Source organism: Onychostoma macrolepis, chromosome 07 (assembly GCF_012432095.1).
Source record: "Onychostoma macrolepis isolate SWU-2019 chromosome 07, ASM1243209v1, whole genome shotgun sequence".
NCBI classification, from domain to species: Eukaryota; Metazoa; Chordata; class Actinopteri; order Cypriniformes; family Cyprinidae; genus Onychostoma; species Onychostoma macrolepis.
The window spans coordinates 22,673,036-22,694,797 of record NC_081161.1 but is presented as its reverse complement, the minus strand read 5'-3'; the positions used below and the strand labels follow the sequence as shown (position 1 = coordinate 22,694,797).

The 21,762-nt window shown below is 37.3% G+C and overlaps 1 protein-coding gene across 7 annotated transcripts in view; it reads right to left on the bottom strand.

The window, feature by feature from the left end:
* The window catches only part of cdh8 (cadherin 8), a 157,699-nt gene that overhangs the window by 35,755 nt on the left and 100,182 nt on the right, over window positions 1-21,762 (bottom strand). For 4 of the 7 annotated variants that reach the window (XM_058782533.1, XM_058782537.1, XM_058782536.1 and 1 more), the window contains 6 exons: window positions 20,426-20,673; window positions 16,633-16,769; window positions 14,916-15,037; window positions 14,214-14,325; window positions 7,799-8,050; window positions 4,849-7,615 (listed from right to left, as the gene is read on the bottom strand). In XM_058782533.1, the coding sequence (XP_058638516.1) occupies window positions 7,122-7,615; window positions 7,799-8,050; window positions 14,214-14,325; window positions 14,916-15,037; window positions 16,633-16,769; window positions 20,426-20,673 (1,365 nt within the window). In that variant the 3' untranslated portion in view covers window positions 4,849-7,121. Of the gene's footprint in view, window positions 1-4,848; window positions 7,616-7,798; window positions 8,051-11,197; window positions 13,832-14,213; window positions 14,326-14,915; window positions 15,038-16,632; window positions 16,770-20,425; window positions 20,674-21,762 lie in introns of those variants that run through there. The other 3 variants (XR_009272116.1, XM_058782534.1, XM_058782538.1) reach the window with 3 other exon arrangements.

Sequence of the window (21,762 nt, the reverse complement as noted above, 5' to 3'; positions counted from 1 at the left end):
GGCTCTTCAGTGCCTGTAACAGAATGCACTCACCTCAGCTTTCTCTTTGCATACAAAGACATGCAATCAACTTGATGCTCTTAACATTTAACTTTGTTTCTGAAAGAAGTTTCTTTTGCTCATCAAGGCTGGATTTATTTGATCAAATACAGTAAAAACAGTAATATTTTGAATTATTACAGTTTAAAATGTCTGTTTTCTATTTGAATATGCTTTAAATTGTAATTTATTTATTTGATGATGAAATAGAAAGTTCAAATAAACAGCATTTATTCAAAATTGATTTTTATTTATTTATTTTTGTAGTGAATACATCCTTTCTGGGGGGGAAGCAATTGAATTATATATACAGTATATATATATATATATATATATATATATATACACACACATATACTACAGGGCCGTTGAATGCTTGAATCTGATTGGCTGACGAACGTTCTAAGGTGTGCAATTATTTTCAGGGAAACGCACGGTGAACGTAGTTCCAGGCAGCTCTTGACCGCATTACAGGACCATATCACTTCGCCAAATAATTTCTGTTATTTCAAAGGTCTTACAACAGCAAAATAACCAAAACCCACAACGACACTGGCCAAATAAATAAATATAGTAAACAATATGATAAAAACGACAGATCATGTCCATGTTTTTGCCACAAAATTAGGCTTTATTATGTACGGAAAGCACATACTCTATCTCTCCCGCTCTCTCTCCCTCACAGACCGCACATACATAACAGTTACAGTTTGCACCTTTGCACACACTAGCATACATCGCGCTAATGTTGTTAACGCTACTCTGACGATTTTATCAGTAAACAACTTAAAAACTACATGATTTCTCACAAACGAGGTAACAACATCGGCGCTGTTCGTGAACAAAAGGAACTAAGTTTCATTATAATTAGAGACATTGCTGCCGACCACTATTGAGAGAAGCACAGAGGTAATTATCTCTCTCTCTCTCTCTCTCTCTCTCTCTCATAACTTAGTTATTAACTGTATTAACTGCATTACTCTGTTATTAACGGCTCAAGCTTCAGTTACTAGGTTTAAAATGACGTTTTGGAATTAGCATCAGGAGGCCTTGGATGAAATGCGGAAGAAATAATCCTACTCACAGTAGCGATTTAAGTAGAAATGCCGGACGAATGCCTTGAAATATATCATCTGATCGATGTCTTGAGGTGTGGCAGCCGTAGTATAAGCGGAATAATTTACTTCGGTCCATTGAATTAATAGAAAAATAATGCACACCCGAGGTGGTGATGCGGTCACGACGCGAAGCGGAGTGGCCATTACACCTCGAGTGTGCATTATTTTTCTAATAATTCAACGGCCCATCGTCAATTATTCCTTACACACACACACACACACACACACACACACACACACACACACATATATATATATATATATATAAATCTATATTTTATGTCTTTTTATTTATTTCTTTGCTACGAAAAGGTGGGATGACATACAGTCAGTGGGGTAGTTGTCTAGAGTTGACTATAGGTATGATCTTATTTAGTATATATAATATAAATAACCTATGAACTGGTAAGTGCTTTGTACTGGAAGTGCATGTTGTATTACTGTGGTATAATTCGTACTAATGTCATTTCATACTACGCAGACAAGGATTCTGGTAAAGACTAACTGGGCTCTGGCTCAAAAAAGCATCTCACACTCAATTCTTGGCATTTGGTCAATACCTAATTTGATCAGCTGTGGCTGGTCTCGGGAATGTTGTACTCTCTTTTTTCTTTGTTTGTCTGCGAGGAGACTTAGTTGACACTAAGCTGACCCAACTTCCACAAAGGCAGAGATGTGAAATGGCTTGTGGTTGATTGTGCGCCCTCGTCTTATCATTAACAGCACCTGAGCTCTTGAAATGGGGTAGGTACTGTGGTGAAGAGCCTCTGACCAGAACTCATTGATTTTCTACATACGGCACTTGCAAAAGAGGGTTTGCCTTCTATCTGATTCTCTGCAGGAGCACTAGCCTCGAAGTGCTTTCATATTTCTCTACTGCTGTATAATTCATCAGCTTGACATTTCTCGCCATCCAGAGCTGAGTTGTTGATGTTAATGGCTGTTTAGTCAGAGGAGTGACCACAGCTTTGAGCACTTCGTGTGATGTATTGTTCACTTGCAAAGTTTGAAAAGTAACTTTTCTCCTTGCAATATTTAATTGCAAAAATCATCCGGAGTAAACAAAAAGTAAAGTGTAAAACCAATAAATACTGAAATAATTGCATTCTGGTGATAAACTCTTTTCCCAAAGATTGTTTTGTAGTTTATTGCCCACCACCAACGCCTGTCCTCATTAGGTCACGTCCATTTAATTTTCATCAGAGTTGCTTTAATTAGCATCATCAGTGCATCAAACCTATCTGCATTTCTGATGAATATGCATGAATATGCCATCAGTGTTTTACGGACCAGTAACACCATTTCGTCACTTTAAGTCATCATTCAATTTTGACCTGGATAAATGTCCAGGATCCATCAAGAGTTACTGCGAACTTGCTATCACAAAGTTAAAAAAATAATAATCTCATGAATATGTTAAAAATATGAAGGAGATGATGTATACAAACCAGGACATTTGAAGTGTGTCTGAGTCACATCCAAGGTCTCCCAAATGAAACCTCATGTATGTGGGAGGATGGAGATGAACATAGAAAGCTGTTTCAGTCCAAGAAAGATGTAGACAGAGAGAGAATTATGAAACATTTTTTTTTTTTTTTTCTTGTCTGGAACGGGAACTAAATAAATTAGCTGCCAAACATGCAGCTCTTTTTAGAAACGTACCAAACACATCATAATAAGCAGACTTTAAGTTTAGTTTGGATTAGCAGATAACCAACTAAACCTTGAAAAGGTTTACATTGCTCAATTTTCAGTAAGGAGGTAATGTATTAATACTAGAAATATAGAGTTATAATTATAATTGTATAATATTGAAAATCATTAAATTAAAATTAAAATATTCTAACTTATGAAATGAATAATAAAGAAAAATTTGTTAAACATTTGCAAAAATGAATGAAGTCTGGACAAGTTTGGTCATGGAAAACAAATGTGGAACCCTAACTTTTTTCGTCCTCACATTTTCTGATATTACTGGCACTTTTGAAACTTTTGCCATGAATCAGTAACTTGGATCAGCACATGGCACAAATACATTTGCTGTAGGATCAGAGGATAAATCCTCTATGGCATATCAGAAGTTTGAAAGTTGTCAACAATATTAATATGTGTGTCAGGGTGGTCATATGGTGCCTGTGTATTTCCACTGCTTCAGTGATCTGTGGGAGAGGCAGAGTAATGGCCCTTTCCAACTCGCTTGACTTCTATAAAGATGTCCTTTTAATGGGGACATATGCCATTTTCCAATTTATTACCTAGTCTGCATAGAAAATGCCAAGGATGAATATGCAGAGAGTACATCCGAAGTCATACAGTATTACCCACTTAAATTAAATGATTTTTAATTGACCAGCCTGGTCCTCGTGCATAGAACAGAAAATAGAGCAGAATTAAAACTGGAGTGTGTGGACACTTTGTACTTGTCTCAAACTTACTCTACTTTTTAACCTACATGCATCATGTATATATAAAACTCAAATGTGGCTTCCCAACAATTCAAGATTTTTTACTGCATACTTATCCCTCTCACTTTCTCTCCTTGGTTAATTCTCATTTAAAAGTGGATTTTGTCACAGAAACTTAGAGTACACTTTTAGTAAGAGAGAGAGAGAGATAAAGTGTGTACCTTGAACAGCCTGAGGTTCCATGCCACGCTTAAGGGTACAACAGTTAAAGCCACTAAGCAAAGTTTTTAATGACTACTGCACTATTATTTAATTCTTTTGATTCAGTTTTATTAAAAACTCATGAACCAAACTCTGCCTTTATGTGTTTTCATTTCTTTCTAGTAAATCAGTGTCTGAATCTACTTTAGGATTACAACAACAACATTCCAATATTGAGTTTGATGTTATAATTCTAACCCAGGGCATGAAAGTAAAAAAAGAAAAAAAATGCATACAAATAGGGTACAGATGATTTGAGTTGTGCACAGTAATCTTGTATGGAAGTATTTTTTAGTTGTTTATAGTTTCAGTGTAACAAATGATAAATCCACTCCAGCACAGTAATTGACAAGATCATGAGCTTTTGTTATTCATGAAAACAATCTAATATCAGATAGGTAAGAGGATAAATTCAAATCTTTCAAAGGGAATGGAGAAAAGGGGGAGCGGATTATGACTCATAAGCCTCCACTTTGTTGGAAAACACTGGAGGGACAGATAATTAAAATCTATCAGCATCTCTCACAAAGGATTTCAATCTGACTGACAGCAAAGCTGTTTTTAATATATATATATATATATATATATATATACACACACACATATATATATATATATATATATATATATATATGAAGAGTTCAGATACAAAAGCCTCTAAATGCCATCTGAAATTTTCTTCTAAAATGAGCATTTTCTCAAGCTCCTATATTTATGTTCAGTTATGGAAGTACCTGATGCCAATCACAAAAAATATTAGGTGACTGTAATAGGTCAAGGGTTAAATATAGGAAATATAGATAAATACAGGAAACTGGAGGTTTGGTCGAACACACAATATTTTGCACAATATTCCTAACTCTGTATGAGTATAAAGCTTATACTCATTTGTTTTGTGTAGGGCTGTCAATGCGATATTAATTTTATACAGTCTATTATTTATAAAATAGGTGTACTAGATGCAGCTTGCCTTGCCAAACCACACTTACCAAGAGTAGACAGGACAGAATGAGTAAGGAGCCGGTCAAACAAGATGTGACGTTGTCTTCAAAAACAGCTAAACAGAGCGCAACTGAAAGAGACCCCAAGTTTTTAACTTGACACAGTGTTTTAAAATGATATGCTGAAAATAACCCAGCAAGAATGGCCAAAAAAGTTTTAGTGCGTGTTTTCATAGACCAGCAATTACAAAAATAAAATAATAAAAAAAATAATAAAAAAAACATATCCTGAATGAATGTCTAGGTTTACCTCAGAAAGACGGACAAACTCGATTGCATAATGGAATACTGCTGGCTGTAGGCCAGTGATGGGATTATGTTCAATAAAATAGAAATCCAACAAACTCAAATTCAAGGCTTTGGTCGTCTGCCAGAAAAAAATTAAATAAAATAATAATAAATCTGTGAATTTGAGGGGGTTTCTTAGCAAAAATGGATAGATGTGCTTAATTTCATTCATTATTCAGCATCAATTTGGTTCAAATTCTTAACTGACAACCCCCAAATGGGAGAATAATTTTTATAAAAACAAAAAAGCAAGAAAGAGATCTCACGTACAGGCATCAGGACCTGTGACATACTTGGCTTAAGAAATGTTACACCCACAAGTATTTATAAAAATATATTTCACAAAGTAGGAAACAATACATGGATATCTTAGATTACAATACAGAGAGTAGCTAATTAAACATACAAGTGTATGAGCATTAAAGCACAGTAGAAAATATGATTTGCATGAAAGACTATTTTATATATATTGTCCGTCCAAGAGAATTGCCATATGTCGCATCAATACAAACAGAATATGCACGTAGCTCCAGTGCCAGATCCCCATGTGCAATAGCTAACGTGCATAGACAAAACCTATCACTTCAAAGAAAAGCTAAGAGAATCAGCAATGACTCTATGTACATCTTTTTTTCTCTTTTTTTTTGCTCTAATATCATACAGTGCAGCACATTACGCATGTCTGTTTCTGTATTTCTTTACTCAATGGATTTTGATTTTTGATTTTAAAAATGGCAGGGGTCAAATATAAACATGAACTAAATGTTTTCAGCTATTGTGCTTAGAATGATCACTGATATCACTGGGAATAGTATGTGAATATATATATACACACACAGTGTCAATAGAATATTGACTTATATTTCCTGGTCAAGAACAAATCCTCTGTGGATTTCACAGTTCAGTGTAGTTAACGAATCTGACTGTGTGAATTTCAGTACAGAAATTCAGTTCAGCTTTAAAAAAAACAGTGATGCAGCAGAATAAAACAAGCCGAGGAATAAAAGCTTGAAACTTTAAATGAAAATGCTAATAAAAATAACAGTTTTACTAAAATAAATAAATAAATTTAAAAAAATTATAAAAAGTACATATATACTCAAACCTGCAGCACAAAACAGACGACTGGCGATGAATATTTATATATTTATATAAAACATACACAATAATGAAGAAACACCATCAATGTTCCAAAAAACATTGGAATACGACTGTATTTAATGCTTGCTTTTGAAAAACGAAGGCCTCATTGTTTCCACAATTCTCTTGTTGTCCTCAACGCAGTCTTACACAGTCTAATCATCTTAGAGTGTGAACCACACTTAAAGCATATGGATACAAAGGGTTGTATAAAGCAAGCCTTGAGGCTTTTCCAGTTTACTTGAGAAATCTGGCTACGTAGTATCAAAGGGTCAAATGTTATCTCAGCAGGCAGATCCTAAAGCCAGTGTGACATAATTTCATTGCGCTCGCATTTGTTAAACCACACATACATTCATAAGTAATGTAGACAATATATTGCTATTTAGTTTACCTTCTTTTTTAAATGTTCCTTTATCTGATTGACTGAATGGCGGCAAGAGATCTGTTGTCGCTGGGGAGCGGTGTCATTTTGAGGCCTCTGCAGTCCTTTTTCTCCTGCCAAGCCACAGCGGGCTACAAGGTGTCCGAAAGTCCTCTTTCCATCCAGTCCTTTCAAGCGACTACCAAGAATCAAGGTTCTGATGCCTCTGGTGGTCACAGTGAACAACAAATACCCAAAATACTGCTAGACACTCAGTGACGGTAATCTAAACTCACACTCCACAAGAATCATTGACCTCCTACTATAGACACTGGTAAGTTCTGACGTTACGATGCACTCTGATGTGGTAGATGACTAATGCTATTAGGTCTCTCTAAGAAGATTTAAAAAAGGCGCCCCCACCCCCTTTTAAACAGCAGTGTCTAACATCCCCGTAGCATAATACACAAGTGGACAGAAGCAAAAGGTCTGTTGCGCTTAGAGGTCAAGTCTCTTTGTCGCTCTCGCCCACAGAATAGAGCTCGCCCAGTCTTCTGAAGCGCGGCCCCCACTCTCTAAGGTAGTCATAGTTCTGGTCCGAGTCCGACGAGGCAGTTTCGAGGGAACTCAGGGAGCCCGCGATGGAGCCCCTGCCCTCATAGCCGTAGATTTGGATGGAGTCGTACGGTGGAGCCGTGGGGTCGTTGTCTGCCTCGTGAAGCCGTACGTTGATGAATTCATCCACGTCTACCCCGTTCGGACCCGAGTGCTGACCCTGTCTGGGCATGAACTGCAGGTCAGGCTTGATGTCCTTCCTGGGCAGATAGCCGTTGATACCATCTGGGTTCTGCAGGGTGGCGATGTCAAAGGCCTCCGTATCCTCCTCCCCGCCTCCCTCGTCGTCGTAACGGATGATGTTCTCCCTCACGTCCTCGTCGTCTTTGATGATTAGAGGCTCGTTCTTGTGTCTCCTCAATGTCACAAACAAGACCACGATAACTGAAAGGCACAAGAACATCCACTTAGTGAGCTCTACGTATCTTGGCCTTGTGCAGTTCAAAGGTTTGATTTTTCATTAGTTTACCAAGTGCCTTTTCAATTCAAATTTTACATACAAATCACAAAGTGGATTTTAAATTCAAAAATTAGTAAGGACTAAAAGAGGCAGCTGAAATGACCTACCGAGAAGTAGAATTATACAAGCTAGAATAGCAATCAGAGCTCCCATGCTGAGACCAATGGGTAGAACAAAAGCCTCGACGTTACACGACTGCACAATGCCGTCCCTGCTGCAGCCGCACACCCGGATAGTTAAAGTGTTCGTGCTGCTCATTGGAGGCTCGCCGTCGTCAGTCACGATGATGGGAAGGAGGTACGTCTCCTGTTTCTGTCGCCGAAAGGAATCGTGCTTGGCAAGAACGCTGATTGAGTTATCTGGGGAGAGATAAAGTTTGGCTGTGATGTATGAAATCAAAGACAATTCATGCAAGTAAATGGTAGGGAAACGACACGCTATTAAATTTACGACAAGACGATGTCTATTCCGCCGATAAATAAACAGATGGATATAAATAGCTTCATCTCTGCTGTCAATCTTTTGCAAAGTGTCTCAGGGAGGAATACAAAGAAACCGAGCAAAGTATTGGCGCTTCCACTGGAGCTTCTTTTCAGAAGTTGTAACTTCATTATCTGCCCCCTCATACCCCAAGCATATGTTGAAGCTCTCCAGTGTCTCAAGGAGCTCCTTCAGTTGATACGCTACACAATGGCTCCCTTAAAGCCTTCAATTTTTATTTCAAGGAAAAATAAAAAATAAAAAATAACAAAATCAGCAACTGAGTGAAAGGTTTAGATAATACCTCAGACAGATACAACAGAATAACCAAGTTATGGAACAAAAAAAAAAAAAGCTTTATCACTTAATAGAGTCTTGGGAAAAACCGAGGCAATGTTAATGTATGTATTTATTTATTGCTTCTCACGAGGGTGAACAGGAAGTTCATCATTTAAAACTACGGAATGGAAGGACATCTCGAAGCTCACTGGAACAAATAATGGTAAACTAAACAGGGTCGGAATTTAATTTCCGCTCATAAACATGCTAATGAAAAATGTAAATATGGCTTTATTTTTGTTTCCCTGAGATCACAAAGCAATTATCTGCAAAAGCTGTGAGCTGATTTATCAATGTAATTAAAGTTCCATATTTTATGTGTCATTATGTGTGAAGAACATTGTCCTGAACTAATGTATCTTATTTCACCAAACGATACTTGCTGATATGTAGTCACTGTTGCTATGTTTATCTGACTATATTTCAATGTGTCTACGCACAGCTATGGTCAAATTAAATGTTCCAAGGTTTGCAGTTCCTAGTATGAAATGCATTCTAGATACATTAAAGCAAAATAAAGGCTAATATAATCTTCTGGTGGAATATGTGAGCTATTATGTTACACTCGAGTACTCAATCTCTCTTTTTTTCAGGTCACAATACCCTGCAGCATAACTTTTAGGTCAAGATAGCTGAGGTGGTCCTGGCAGTTCCTAGCTTGCATCAGCCTCTCCATGTCACCAGCCACCGCAATTACAGTTATCATCACAAACAAACCTCCTCAGCTCAGCTCCAGAGGTCTGTTTCAGACAACCTGCCTGGTGTGAACCATCATAGACTACAGTATATGTGTGCCTGTGTGATGTGCATATCTAGATCCTTACTTGCACATGATCTTTGAAACGAGTCGTCAGGATGGATAATCATGCAATTACATGCGACTGAAAAAATAGCATGTATTGTATGGAAAATATGATTAATAGTGTTATGACTGGAAGAGAATGAGACATAATCCAAGTGTGTGAAATCTACACTTTACATTAAAAGGTATGTAGTATACATAGACAGAAACAATGGAAGTAAATGTGTCTAATATAATGTGGGTTAATGGAAATTGTGTGTTAAAGAAATTAAAAACTATAGATATATACACACAATTTCCATTAACCCACATCGGCTTACATTAGTTAATTGTACACTGTATATACACTGAACAAAATTATAAACGCAACACTTTTGTTTTTGCCCCCATTTTTCATGAGCTGAACTCAAAGATCTAAGACTTTTTCTATGTACACAAAAGGCCTATTTCTCTCAAATATTGTTCACAAAGCTGTCTAAATCTGTGTTAGTGAGCACTTCTCCTTTGCTGAGATACTCCATCCACCTCACAGGTGTGGCATATCAAGATGCTGATTAGACAGCATGATTATTGTACAGGTGTGCCTTAGGCTGGCCACAATGAAAGGCCACTCTAAAATGTGCAGTTTTACTGTATTGGGGGGGCCTGGGGGGGTCCAAAAACCAGTCAGTATCTGGTGTGACCACCATTTGCCTTATGCAGTGCAACACATCTCCTTCACATAGAGTTGATCAGGTTGTTGATTGTGGCCTGTGGAATGTTGGTCCGCTCCTCTTCAATGGCTGTGCGAAGTTGCTGGATATTGGCAGGAACTGGAACACGCTGTCGTATACGCCGATCCAGAGCATCCCAAACATGCTTAATGGGTGACATGTCCAGTGAGTATGCTGGCCATGCAAGAACTGGGATGTCTTCAGCTTCCAGGAATTGTGTACAGATCCTTGCAACATGGGGCCATGCATTATCATGCTGCAACATGAGGTGATGGTCGTGGATGAATGGCACAACAATGGGCCTCAGGATCTCATCACGGTATCTCTGTGCATTTAAAATGCCATCAATAAAATGCACCTGTGTTTGTTGTCCATAACATACGCCTGCCCATACCGTAACCCCACCGCCACCATGGGCCACTCGATCCACAACGTTGACATCAGCAAACCGCTCACCCACACGACACCATACACGCTGTCTGCCATCTACCCTGTACAGTGAAAACCGGGATTCATCCATGAAGAGAACACCTCTCCAAAGTACCAGACGCCATCGATTGTGAGCATTTGCCCACTCAACGACGAACTGCAGTCAGGTCAAGACCCCGATGAGGACGACAAGCATGCAGATGAGCTTCCCTGAGACGGTTTCTGACAGTTTGTACAGAAATTCTTTGGTTATGCAAACCGATTGTTGCAGCAGCTGTCCGGGTGGCTGATCTCAGAAGATCTTGGAGGTGAAGATGCTGGATATGGAGGTCCTGGGCTGGTTTGGTTACACGTGGTCTGCGGTTGTGAGGCCGGTTGGATGTACTGCCAAATTCTCTGAAACGCTTTTGGAGACGGCTTATGGTAGAGAAATGAACATTCAATTCACGGGCAACAGCTCTGGTGGACATTCCTGCAGTCAGCATGCCAATTGCACGCTCCCTCAAAACTTGCGACATCTGTGGCATTGTGCTGTGTGATAAAACTGCACATTTTAGAGTGGCCTTTTATTGTGGCCAGCCTAAGGCACACCTGTACAATAATCATGCTGTCTAATCAGCATCTTGATATGCCACACCTGTGAGGTGGATGGATTATCTCATCAAAGGAGAAGTGCTCACTAACACAGATTTAGACAGATTTGTGAACAATATTTGAGAGAAATAGGCCTTTTGTGTACATAGAAAAAGTCTTAGATCTGTGTTGCATTTATGGTTTTGTTCAGTGTATATATATATACACACACACACACACTGTACATAAATTTATTTTATTTCACCTAGTTTCCAAGGCAACATTTTTCAACTTGATGTACTGAAGGAACTAAAACTAAATTAAAATGTAATAAAAACTATATATACATAAAACAACAAACACTAATAAAAATGACAAAACAACACAATTACTAAAACTTTGACTAAAATTAACATTCAATCAGCAAACATAATACAATTTAATTCAAAATATTAACAAAAACTCTAATAGCAGCTGAATGACACTAAAAAAACAAAACAAACAAACACTAAAATAGATTTAATTTTTTTTCCCTTTCATTCCAAGGGCAAAAACAGTTTTTCAAAACATCTTATTGTGTTTCACATAGTCAAGAAAGGCATACAGGTTTGGAATGACATGAGGGTGAGTAAATGATGACAGCATTTTCATATTTGAGTGAACTCTCTTTTTAAGGGATTCTAACAATACACTACACTGCACTTTTTAATCATGAATCACAAGTAACAACACATACTATGATGAAAAGCATTAGGATATAGCACAACTTTGGACATGCTGTCAAATTGCGGCACAAGTTTTGATGCCAAGCGCGATCAAACACACATGCACACTCACAGCAGAAGAGATGAGAAAGCGGCCTTAGTGCAGCAGACGCCTCAGGCTGTGCATCAAAGCCTGGTGTCCTTACAGAGCTTTCTCCTGTCTCTGTGATGGAGTGGCCATCTTTAACCTGAACTCACTCAGGCTGACTCATAATACATGCTGCCTCTCAAGATATCACTGAGATTGTCACTAATGACATTCCGCCTGTCTGCTTCATCTTACAATTCTCAAGGTCTGTCTTTGTCTTAGTAGTCCATTGTTCAACGCTTTTCCTATCAGTATTGTTTCATCTTTCTTTTTTATTTTTCTCTTTTAAACAGCTTTTTCTTTTTTTTAATACTGATCCCGCTTTGTGGGTTTCTTGTTCATTGTATTAACAGATATAAAAACAATATAGTTATTATAACTAGCTACAGCATTACTGAAATTACTAAAGACAAAGAGAACACATTTAAGAAATATTTATGAGCTCAACAGCATTATTTATAATATATTTTCTTTTACTACTTTCAATTTATTTTATATTAACATAATGTAAAGAGAAGGAATTTTATAATATTGTAAAAACCAGAACAGTCATGCTAGACACATTTGAAAGTTGTGCACTTGATCACTTCAACAAAAACAATTTATCCCTATCATAAATCTGTTTTATTTTTTACATCTTCACTGGCTACCTTGTATCACAGCAATTAAAACAAACAGAAGAATAACATTTCAAATATTAACTTACTAATCTGCTTAGTATACACTCATTTTAATCACAACTTATTTAGCATAATTGAAATTAGTTATTTAATGTGCTATTCATGAATTCTGTATAGTTTAAGGTATCCAATTGTTATTTTTTAAACAATGTTTTCTCTTGAAAAAAACTTTTTTTTACCCCTTTTTTTTTCTTTTGAGGCTATGTTTGTGTCCAAATGAAACCTCAACTGAAAAAAACAACAACAACAAAAAAAAAAAAAAAAAACATGGTGGTAAAGCAATTTTAACTCATTAATTAAACATGCCATTTTATGTCAAATTAAATGTTAAGCAGAAAGACTGAAATAGTTTTTTTCTTGTAAAATATACTCAAATAATCTTATTTATATTTAACTTAATATTTACACAGCGTATAGCACTAACAGTAAAAATAATAATTATGTTATTATTATTTTTTAAATGTATCTATTTTTTCCCTACATTTGTATATGGATTTTCTGTCACTCCACTCTTTACAGAGACTAGGGAGATACATAATTTCTTTCCCTTTCACACTCTTCCTTACTTTCATATTAACTCAAATCATGACTGTCCCTTGGAAGGCAGAGCTCTTTTGATGTAACGTCTGATCCGTCTGGTTCAAAAATATCACGTTTCCTCTTTTTGGTGAGCAGCCAAAACAACAGCTCCTTCAACGGTCAGCCATAAGACCACATGCCAAATGGAACTAGATCAATACAGTTCTGCCTCAAGTCTTCGAAAGCATAGTGCAATACTAGGTTGTGCAGCGAGAACAGCAGGAGCGCAGTGTGAAAAAGAAGGTCGGATAGGTTATACAAAAAAGAAAGAAAAAAATCAGTGTATTTAGCAAACAAATTTAGAACCATCTGCTGCACAGCCTCAGCTTTGAGTAAGTCACCCTACATCGAGTTGCATCGCTAAACCTCAGCTTGGATTCTGTTCATTTGCTTTCTTTCAAAATGCACTGGGGAGTACAAAATAGCTGATGTCCAGACAATTGTGCATCTGCTAACTTTTGGGTACACTAATTCCACCAGATTTCCCCTTCAAATGCATGCCTCCGGACTGCGCTTGACACACAACATTTGCGCTTACAGATGCCTTTCTCTCTCTCTCTTTCGCCGTTCATCTCATTCTTATTTCCCTGCTGTGTTTCAGTCATATGTCAGTCTTACTTAAATTGTTTTTTATTTGATTTTCAATAACAAAACAATGGTACCAGGATCTCAAGGCAGCACATACTGTAAGATCTAAATAGGAACAAAGCAAAACAGAGAGAAATAAAATAAAATCAATCAATCAATCAATAAATAAATAAATAAATAAATAAATATAATATAATATAATATAATATAATATAATATAATATAATACATTTTTGCCTTCCCAAAAATAAGACCGAGTGCACCAAAACAATTTACAACAACATCAGAGTTTCAAAGATATACAATAGGAGACATGGAAAACACAGTTTCCAATAATCTTTTGTATTTTGTGAATTTCTTTCCAAAAATCTTAATGATTTCCCAATCCCAAGATGTGTACATCACATGCAGTACTGGTGGCTAAAACATAAAATTGGGAGATGGAAAAAATAAAAAAAATAAAATAAAATTGTGTAGATGAACATACCTAAATTGTTTTTGATGGTGAAATTGGGATTGTTGAGCATCTCCAGGCGGTAGTGGAAAGTGTGTCCCTGGGAAGGATTGTCTTTGTCCACGGCGCTGATGGTTTGAATCACCTGTGGACACAGACACAAAGAAAGGGAGAAGCCATCCATTACTCTACTTTTGACATTATATGAGGCCAGACACTGACAGCAGCCAACACGGGATGAAAAATCTGTCCCATTCACTCATAAAAGTAGAGACCCTAAGCTAAGGGGCGCAGGCTTTGGCAGCCCACTTTTCTGTGCCAAGTCCATCTATATATCTGCCACCCCCGTTCAAGACATGTTCTTTTTCTTTATGATTTACAGCTCGGTGAAAAGCAGGACCCAGCCGTCCCGGTCATTCTTTTCCCCACATGGATGGAGAATGTTCTTATGGTGACTGTGTTAGAGGGCGGAGGATGAGGAAGTACATACTGATACTGTTAGTCACAGACACTGCATGTCAGCTAGAGAGATGCGGGCACTGACCGGGCCTGAATGGATCTGATTGTTTTCATTTTCTGCAGAGGGAGAGAGAGAGTGAGTGGCTAAAAAAGGCCACCCAGGTGTCTCTTACTTCTCTCTCTTAAATCAATAGGCTGTAATTTACCACGGCTGATCGTTACGGAGGAGCTGTGAGAGGGAGATGCTGCTGGCGGGCCTGATTGATGCCCTCTTACCTGTCCAGGTTTGCCGTTTTCACAAAGAAAAGCTTCGTATTCGGTGGCGAACTCAGGGGCGTTGTCGTTTATGTCCAGCACTTTGATTGCCACAATGGCTCTGGAAATCTGGCTGTGGTTTCCTAACACGAAAAGAGACAAGCTATTAAAACACTGCAAACAGAAGTGCAGCGGCCAAATATAGAAGGGAGCAATTGCAAATCCCAGGTAAATACAATGGCCCAGTTATTTTCGTTCTCTTTCTGCCTCACAACTATTTCATTTTCTCTCTTCCTCTCCTTTTTTTTTTTTTTCCTCCCATCCTCTGGGTTGATGGAGAGACAGATGAGATGCAGCATCAGTCTGAGCTTTAGACATTATCAAGTATGCAAAACAGGATTACGGTGAAAAAAAAAAAAAAAACACATTCAAAGTGCTTTTGAAATCCCCTGTACAGGTGCATGTTTTATACATGAAGGTTAAAAAAATGAATATTAATAAAACGGTGGCAGCTGAAGTCTAGAAGACAATAAAGGGCAATTTAATTAGATTAACTTTTCATTGGAATTATTCATTGGCAGTAATTCACAGTCCCTTCTGAGGACCCATGTAAATGATTGTATTTAATTAGGGTTGCAATCGCTGACTTTTAAAGCAATTATCTATTCGTTTGGCTTTAGCACATGACATGGTACCTTAACAGCTTACGGGTAATTCAGGGCACACTGCTGTAATGTGTGACACTTAGAACAGCAAACAGCCTTTGAAATGCATTTGACCTGTCAATTAATTTCGCTCCTTGATCACCCTTACTTGAATAAAAAAAAAGAAAGAGGCATAATGCAGTAGCGCAGACTCATATTCATAGCCATGCTGTACAGATATTTCTGTTCAAATTCTGTTTCACCAGAGGCATCAGCCAAAAAAAAAAAATCCAGATTTGTTGGTCATCATGTTAAAACACTGAGAAAGATGAACATTTTGCATGCTTAACTTCACATGTAATGTTGCTATGTGATGAGTCCTTAAATAATTCAGTTTATTCAGCTCTTTGAGCTCAAAGACATCTTATGTTAATTGTATATGACAACATCAGTATTTTTTCCTCCTCCAGGGAAAGATTTTTGGCTCCAGTATCTGAATAATGTAGCTGTACATGCCAATCAAAATGAATCTCGAGGTTTATGGATGGCTTGTGCAGTGTTTATTTCTGGTCCACAGCTTGTGTTTAATAAGTTCTTTATCCAGTCAACAGATGTTCTTTTATCTGTTATGTACAGCAAACAGCTCTGGCGTGAGTAGAAATTACTCATTAGATGTCCATGAATTGACTGCTGAGCTGTTTAATTCAGTAAAATCTCTGTCTTCGGTTTCTGAGAGGAAACTTTAGCACCTTAAAATCTGTTGACGGTAAATTAGTGCCTGAGGTGTAAGGTAAAGCTTCTATTACATTAGCTGTTATGGTTCATTTATAGTTAGAGCCCAGGTTTTGGCCTTTTTATCTTAGTACCTTTATATACCTGCATTTGTTTCTCCATTGTAAATCCTGTTACATAATTAACAAAGATGTTAACTGCCATGTGAAATTTTTATTGGTCTGAAGTGCCTCTACACAGATTTTAATGATCTCTTTGCGCATTACTGTAACAATCTCTTTGATATTGTTATACAATCATTTTGAAACATAAAACATTTAATGTTTCTATCGAGAAGATGAAGAAAGGAAAATTGCACTTACGAACTTCGGTGGCTGTCACTGTGATATTGTGCCACATATCCGTCTCTCTATCCAGAGGTTTAGCTAATGTGATCTTCCCGTCATCAACATTGATGTTAAACTGCCTCTCTAAATCTGTGTGTCTATCAATAAAATACCTGTAGAGGAAAAAGAGAGAATAAAATCATTTTAGTATATGAGGTAAAATGATCTAAAAAGTTATCTCTTGTGACTGTAGAGGAAAAACAGAGAAGAAAGAAAGAAAGATAAATCCTTTAGACGAGATAAAATTATATATATATATATATAGTCATATATATTATTTATAAATGTCATGATTATCATAAATCATTTCATTTCTTTTTCTGAAGATATACAGTACTTTTGATCATAGTTCAAAAAATCTGAGATTCCACACAGAAATATATAACATTTATATTCAACCTAGTTCATATCTAATCTTGGAATAATCAGGGTAAAGTCTACTTGGGAATTCTCTCAAACATGAGTGTGAAGTATAACATTTAAGAAGGCCCCAGTGGATGAGGAATGAGTTGTAAAATTAAAAAAGAAAAATAATAATAATTCATTGGTCTGGATAGTGAATGTGAGGAAAATGTTCAGCCGTGGTAGAGATCCTGAGACTGAGGGTGGAAGTCCAGGAGGAGTGCTCTACTGCTGTGCAGGCAGACAGCATTCCCACCTGGGAACAGTCTCCAGGAGGCTGAGTGGATTTCAGTCAAGCTCTGACAGCTCCACGTACCACCGAGAGACAGACCCTGAAATGTTCTGCTACATGTCAATCAAACTGACGAAGTTACAGTGGGGAATGTAGTGGGAGAAAAACTGAAACAAACAATCAAATCTGTAATTAATTATTCCATGGGATTTTTCTAAGGGTGTAAAGGAAAAAAAAACAAACAAACATTTAAAGGGTTCAAAAGTTATTTTGATTAAGTATCAAAATAAATATAAAAATTTGGATTTTGATATTTCGCATTTACAGTGTTAAATACAACTCCTCACATTAAAAAAAAAAAAAAATACAGGCTGATAAAAATACCTTGTTTTCATAGACAGACATTTCTGAATAACAAAAATTATTATTATTTTTGCATTTACGAAATGTATATATTCAAATATGTTTACAGTATATGCTATACATTACCACCTTTTTCTTTAGAACTGTTTTATAACAAGTCACTCAACAAAATAATTACATAAGAAGTGCATGTTGTTGTTTAGTATTACTTAGCGGCCCTATATGCTTATGCAATTATACTGCAACCTGAGGACTCTAATGTAAAGTGTGACCATTTTATTAAATTAAGTAAGAAATGAAAATGACAGAAGAAGAAGAAGAAGAAGAAGAAGAAACATTAGTTTTTGTGACAGCATTAGTTTTTAATAATACTATTTTTAATTTAAAAATCACTTTCTTTCTTTTTTTTTTCACTAAAAAAAGCACAGGATAGAACATGTTCTCTAGTGCTTTTGCCATGTAGTTATTATGTCGGGTAAAAGAGTAATTAAGAGGACTTTCAGAGAAGCACAATTTATTCTACTGTACCAAATATTTTCCAGTAGGCTGAACCCTGTAAATGTGCAGTAACCAAATCAAATGACTCTGCCTCCTCTATAAGTAAAGCGTACATCAGTATAACACAATCGCCATCAAGAGCAGTCACCATGTATTAGCATATGTTAGATATCAGGTGCCACAACAAGATCTGGAGCCAGAGGGACTTCTGTCAGAGAAGGTTAAAAGATCCCCACTGATTACACCCACACTTCTTTTGACAGATAGACAATACTCCTAACAGGGCTAATTTGAACTTGGACACAGCTTGGCACCATTTGATGTACGGCAGTTTCACAATAACAAGAGAAATCCTGCAATCTTATAAGGAGAGAGAGAGAGAGAGAGAGATGGGAAGGCTGAATGGTCTGAGAGGTCAGACTGATGTGAAACAATGTTTCTGTGAATTACTGTTTCCATGTCGAGCTGCGATTAAAACTGACATTTTCATTTAACCAGAGTCCTTTAAAAGCCACAATTACACCAATTTTTTTTTTTTTTTTTAATTCTTGCCCGTTTCACCTTGATTGCTTCTCCTATTGATGTGACAACCACACCGATATGCACAATTAGCTGTATTCAAGCAGAAATTTTGTCATTTGAGGTGAGGTCTGGTTATCTTATTTCTCTATGAAATTCTGCATGGGTTATTTGCCAAATAAAGTCAGTCATCTTTTTTATTATTTTTAAAATCTGGTTTCTTATTTCCTAAGTGGCTTTTAGCTTTTAAAATTACTTCAACCCTTCTGCTCCGTTTGGGAAGACATGCAACTTTATCACTTTATGGTTCAAAATTCAGCAAAAATTTCAAACAACCAAAAATCATTTGATCACATTATAAAAGATAATCAATCTCTTAATGCTTAAAACAACCTTGTGATGTTTAGCTTAACACAATCTACTCAATGGCCTCAGGATAGAAGTAATTCATCTTCCAAATAACACAAACGCATCAATACAAAAAAGCCTGCATGTCAGACCAATCCAGGAAGGATATAAGAAAGAAGGAAAAAAACAACAAAACCCCACATTGGGAACAGCAAATGCCACAGATTTTCTTCCTAATAATGCAGACTATGCACAGATGTCACAGCTGGAACATTTTAATCACTCTGAAATGATTATATCTCATATTTTGAAGTAACAGCCAAAGAAAAATAGCTACGAAGCGACATAAACAAGTACACTGCAATGTAGAACAAACAGCTCTTGTGCAAAAGAGAGACATTAACATTTGAGGACATGGATATTGGATTTCTGTTTTGAAATTAAACTTGAATAGGACTTGAATATAAAATATTGACAGTATATAAAATAAGAATGATTACAATCAAACATACTCTTAATACTAACCATCCTTTTAGAGCTGAACAATTTGGGAAGAAATTGGGTGTTCACAGCCTTTAAAATGTAATACTTGGTTTATCATAAGCCACATTCTCACTATTTAATCCATTCACTATGACTATAAATCAGATGTTGCGGAGCAGCATTTACTGTGAACTGAGCTGCTCTGAGATGCTAAAAACACACAGGATCATGAGTTGCTTATGTATAAAATAACACTTCACTTTGAAACACACAGTGCATGCATTTAATTAAAACACAGCCTTTGCAATATAATAATCCCACTAAGCCATTTCAATTTTATTTTGATATATTGCACAGCCCTGAAATATATATCACACACATGAGAATGCTCACTTGGTGTAAACTCCATTGCTGCGTTGAAACCCAATCTCTGATTTCTCCCATGCTCCCAGTTCCCCGTGTAATTATACAACCTGTTGCATGTTGTCCCTGAAATATCGCAAGTCACTGGAGAATTAATGGAATGCTAGGCTGGACTGAGAGAAATTGGCTGTATAACCTATACTGAAGGTGCCCTTGTAATTTTTCAAGTAGGAAGTCACAGAAGTGAAATACATCAGTGAGAGGAAGGGGAGGAATCTTATTGTGCCATTGTCCTATCTCTCTCCCTCTCTCTTTCCCAGTACAACCAATTCTGTGGAGGCGAGAGCTCCATTTAGTCTGAATGCAAATGGACCTCTACAGGCAATTTCATCAGCAGCATTTAATGGCTGGTAGGATGCAGCGGTGAAGGAGCACTTGGATATTAGATTGATGCAGAAGCTTGAGCTTGATCTCCTCTTGGTTTAATGAAGAAGTTTTTTTGGCCTAATTTCGCCAAGGAGGACAACAGAGGTCATGTGGGCTAGAAATGATTGCCTTTACCTGACTTGGCTGTGTGGGGCGTCCTGGTCTCTCGCCGCTACCGCTCCTATGACTGTGTTGATTGCAGCGTTTTCATGCACGTCGAAGAGATAAGTAGACTTCGTGAAGACAGGGGGTTCATCTGCATCCTCAACGATGATTTTGACTGTGGCCTGGTCCATGTAGGGCCCACCAGTAATCGAATCGGCACGTATGTTGGTCGCCACCACTGTTAGGTTGTAGGATTTTTTGGACTCAAAGTCCAGAGGCTGGAAAACAGAGAAAAAGAGAGATGTTTATTATTAATGGGCACAAAAACAAAGACAAACGGTTTCCTGGTTTTAGCGGACTCAGTTTGCTGGGCTTGCAGGACTGACTGTAATTGCACCAGCTTCCTCCCACCTTGCAACGGATAAGATTTAAGCTGCTGCGAGCCCAATAGCAGGGTGAACAAAAATAATATTTAGTAGCAATAACCACACTTTCACCTGGAGCGTGGGATGTGTTATTAATTTGTGGCAGAGACAGCATGTGTTTGGGATTTAAATGAGGCTGCAAATAAGGTTAATCTAATGGAAACACAAGGACTGCATTGCAAATTGTTAAGAAATCATGAAAAATACAATTTGTGTGTTTGTGTTGTCTGAAAACAAAATTAATCCTTGCCCACAATACCATGACGTTAACATTGTTAATGTATTCTCCGAGGCAATTATCCAATGGTGAGGTATTATTGAAGTAGCAGATAAAATACAATTTGGGAATTATTTGTACTCCAGGATAAATATTTGTGATTTCAGTGTATGAGGAAAGGCCCCATGTTCACCCCACCTGTGTACGTACATGCCACAGTGAAGAGAACTTGACACAGAACGCCGTTTTATATTTTCATCTAGTAAAAATGTCATGCTTTTTCCATTGTATTCTGAATCACATCTCTCTCTACCTCATTTGAACTCGAAAAAGGGCTCAAGTCCCCCTTTGCTCTTTTATTGACAGAAACTAAACTAGACCTGACCGCTGAAGTACAAGTGAAAAAGAAACAGGCTATAGGAATTAGTTGAAGTAGTAGAATGAAGAATTTGCTCATGTTATCAAAAAAAAAAAAAAAGCCTCCGTCCCACAGGGGGAGGTCAGGCGGACACTGGAGCCAGGCCAAGAGCAGCCCCAGTTGGGAGAGAAGAGCAGCTGGAGTTCCTCTATCAGCACGCTTTGAAGTCAGTGCGGCTGACAGCAGGGCACCCGGATGAGAACAGCCCATGTACCTCTGTCTGCTGCAGTCCACAAAGCTATTGGGAGGAATTTATTTCATTTTATTTTCACCCCTCCCTTGCTACTAGCATCATGTCGAGACAGAA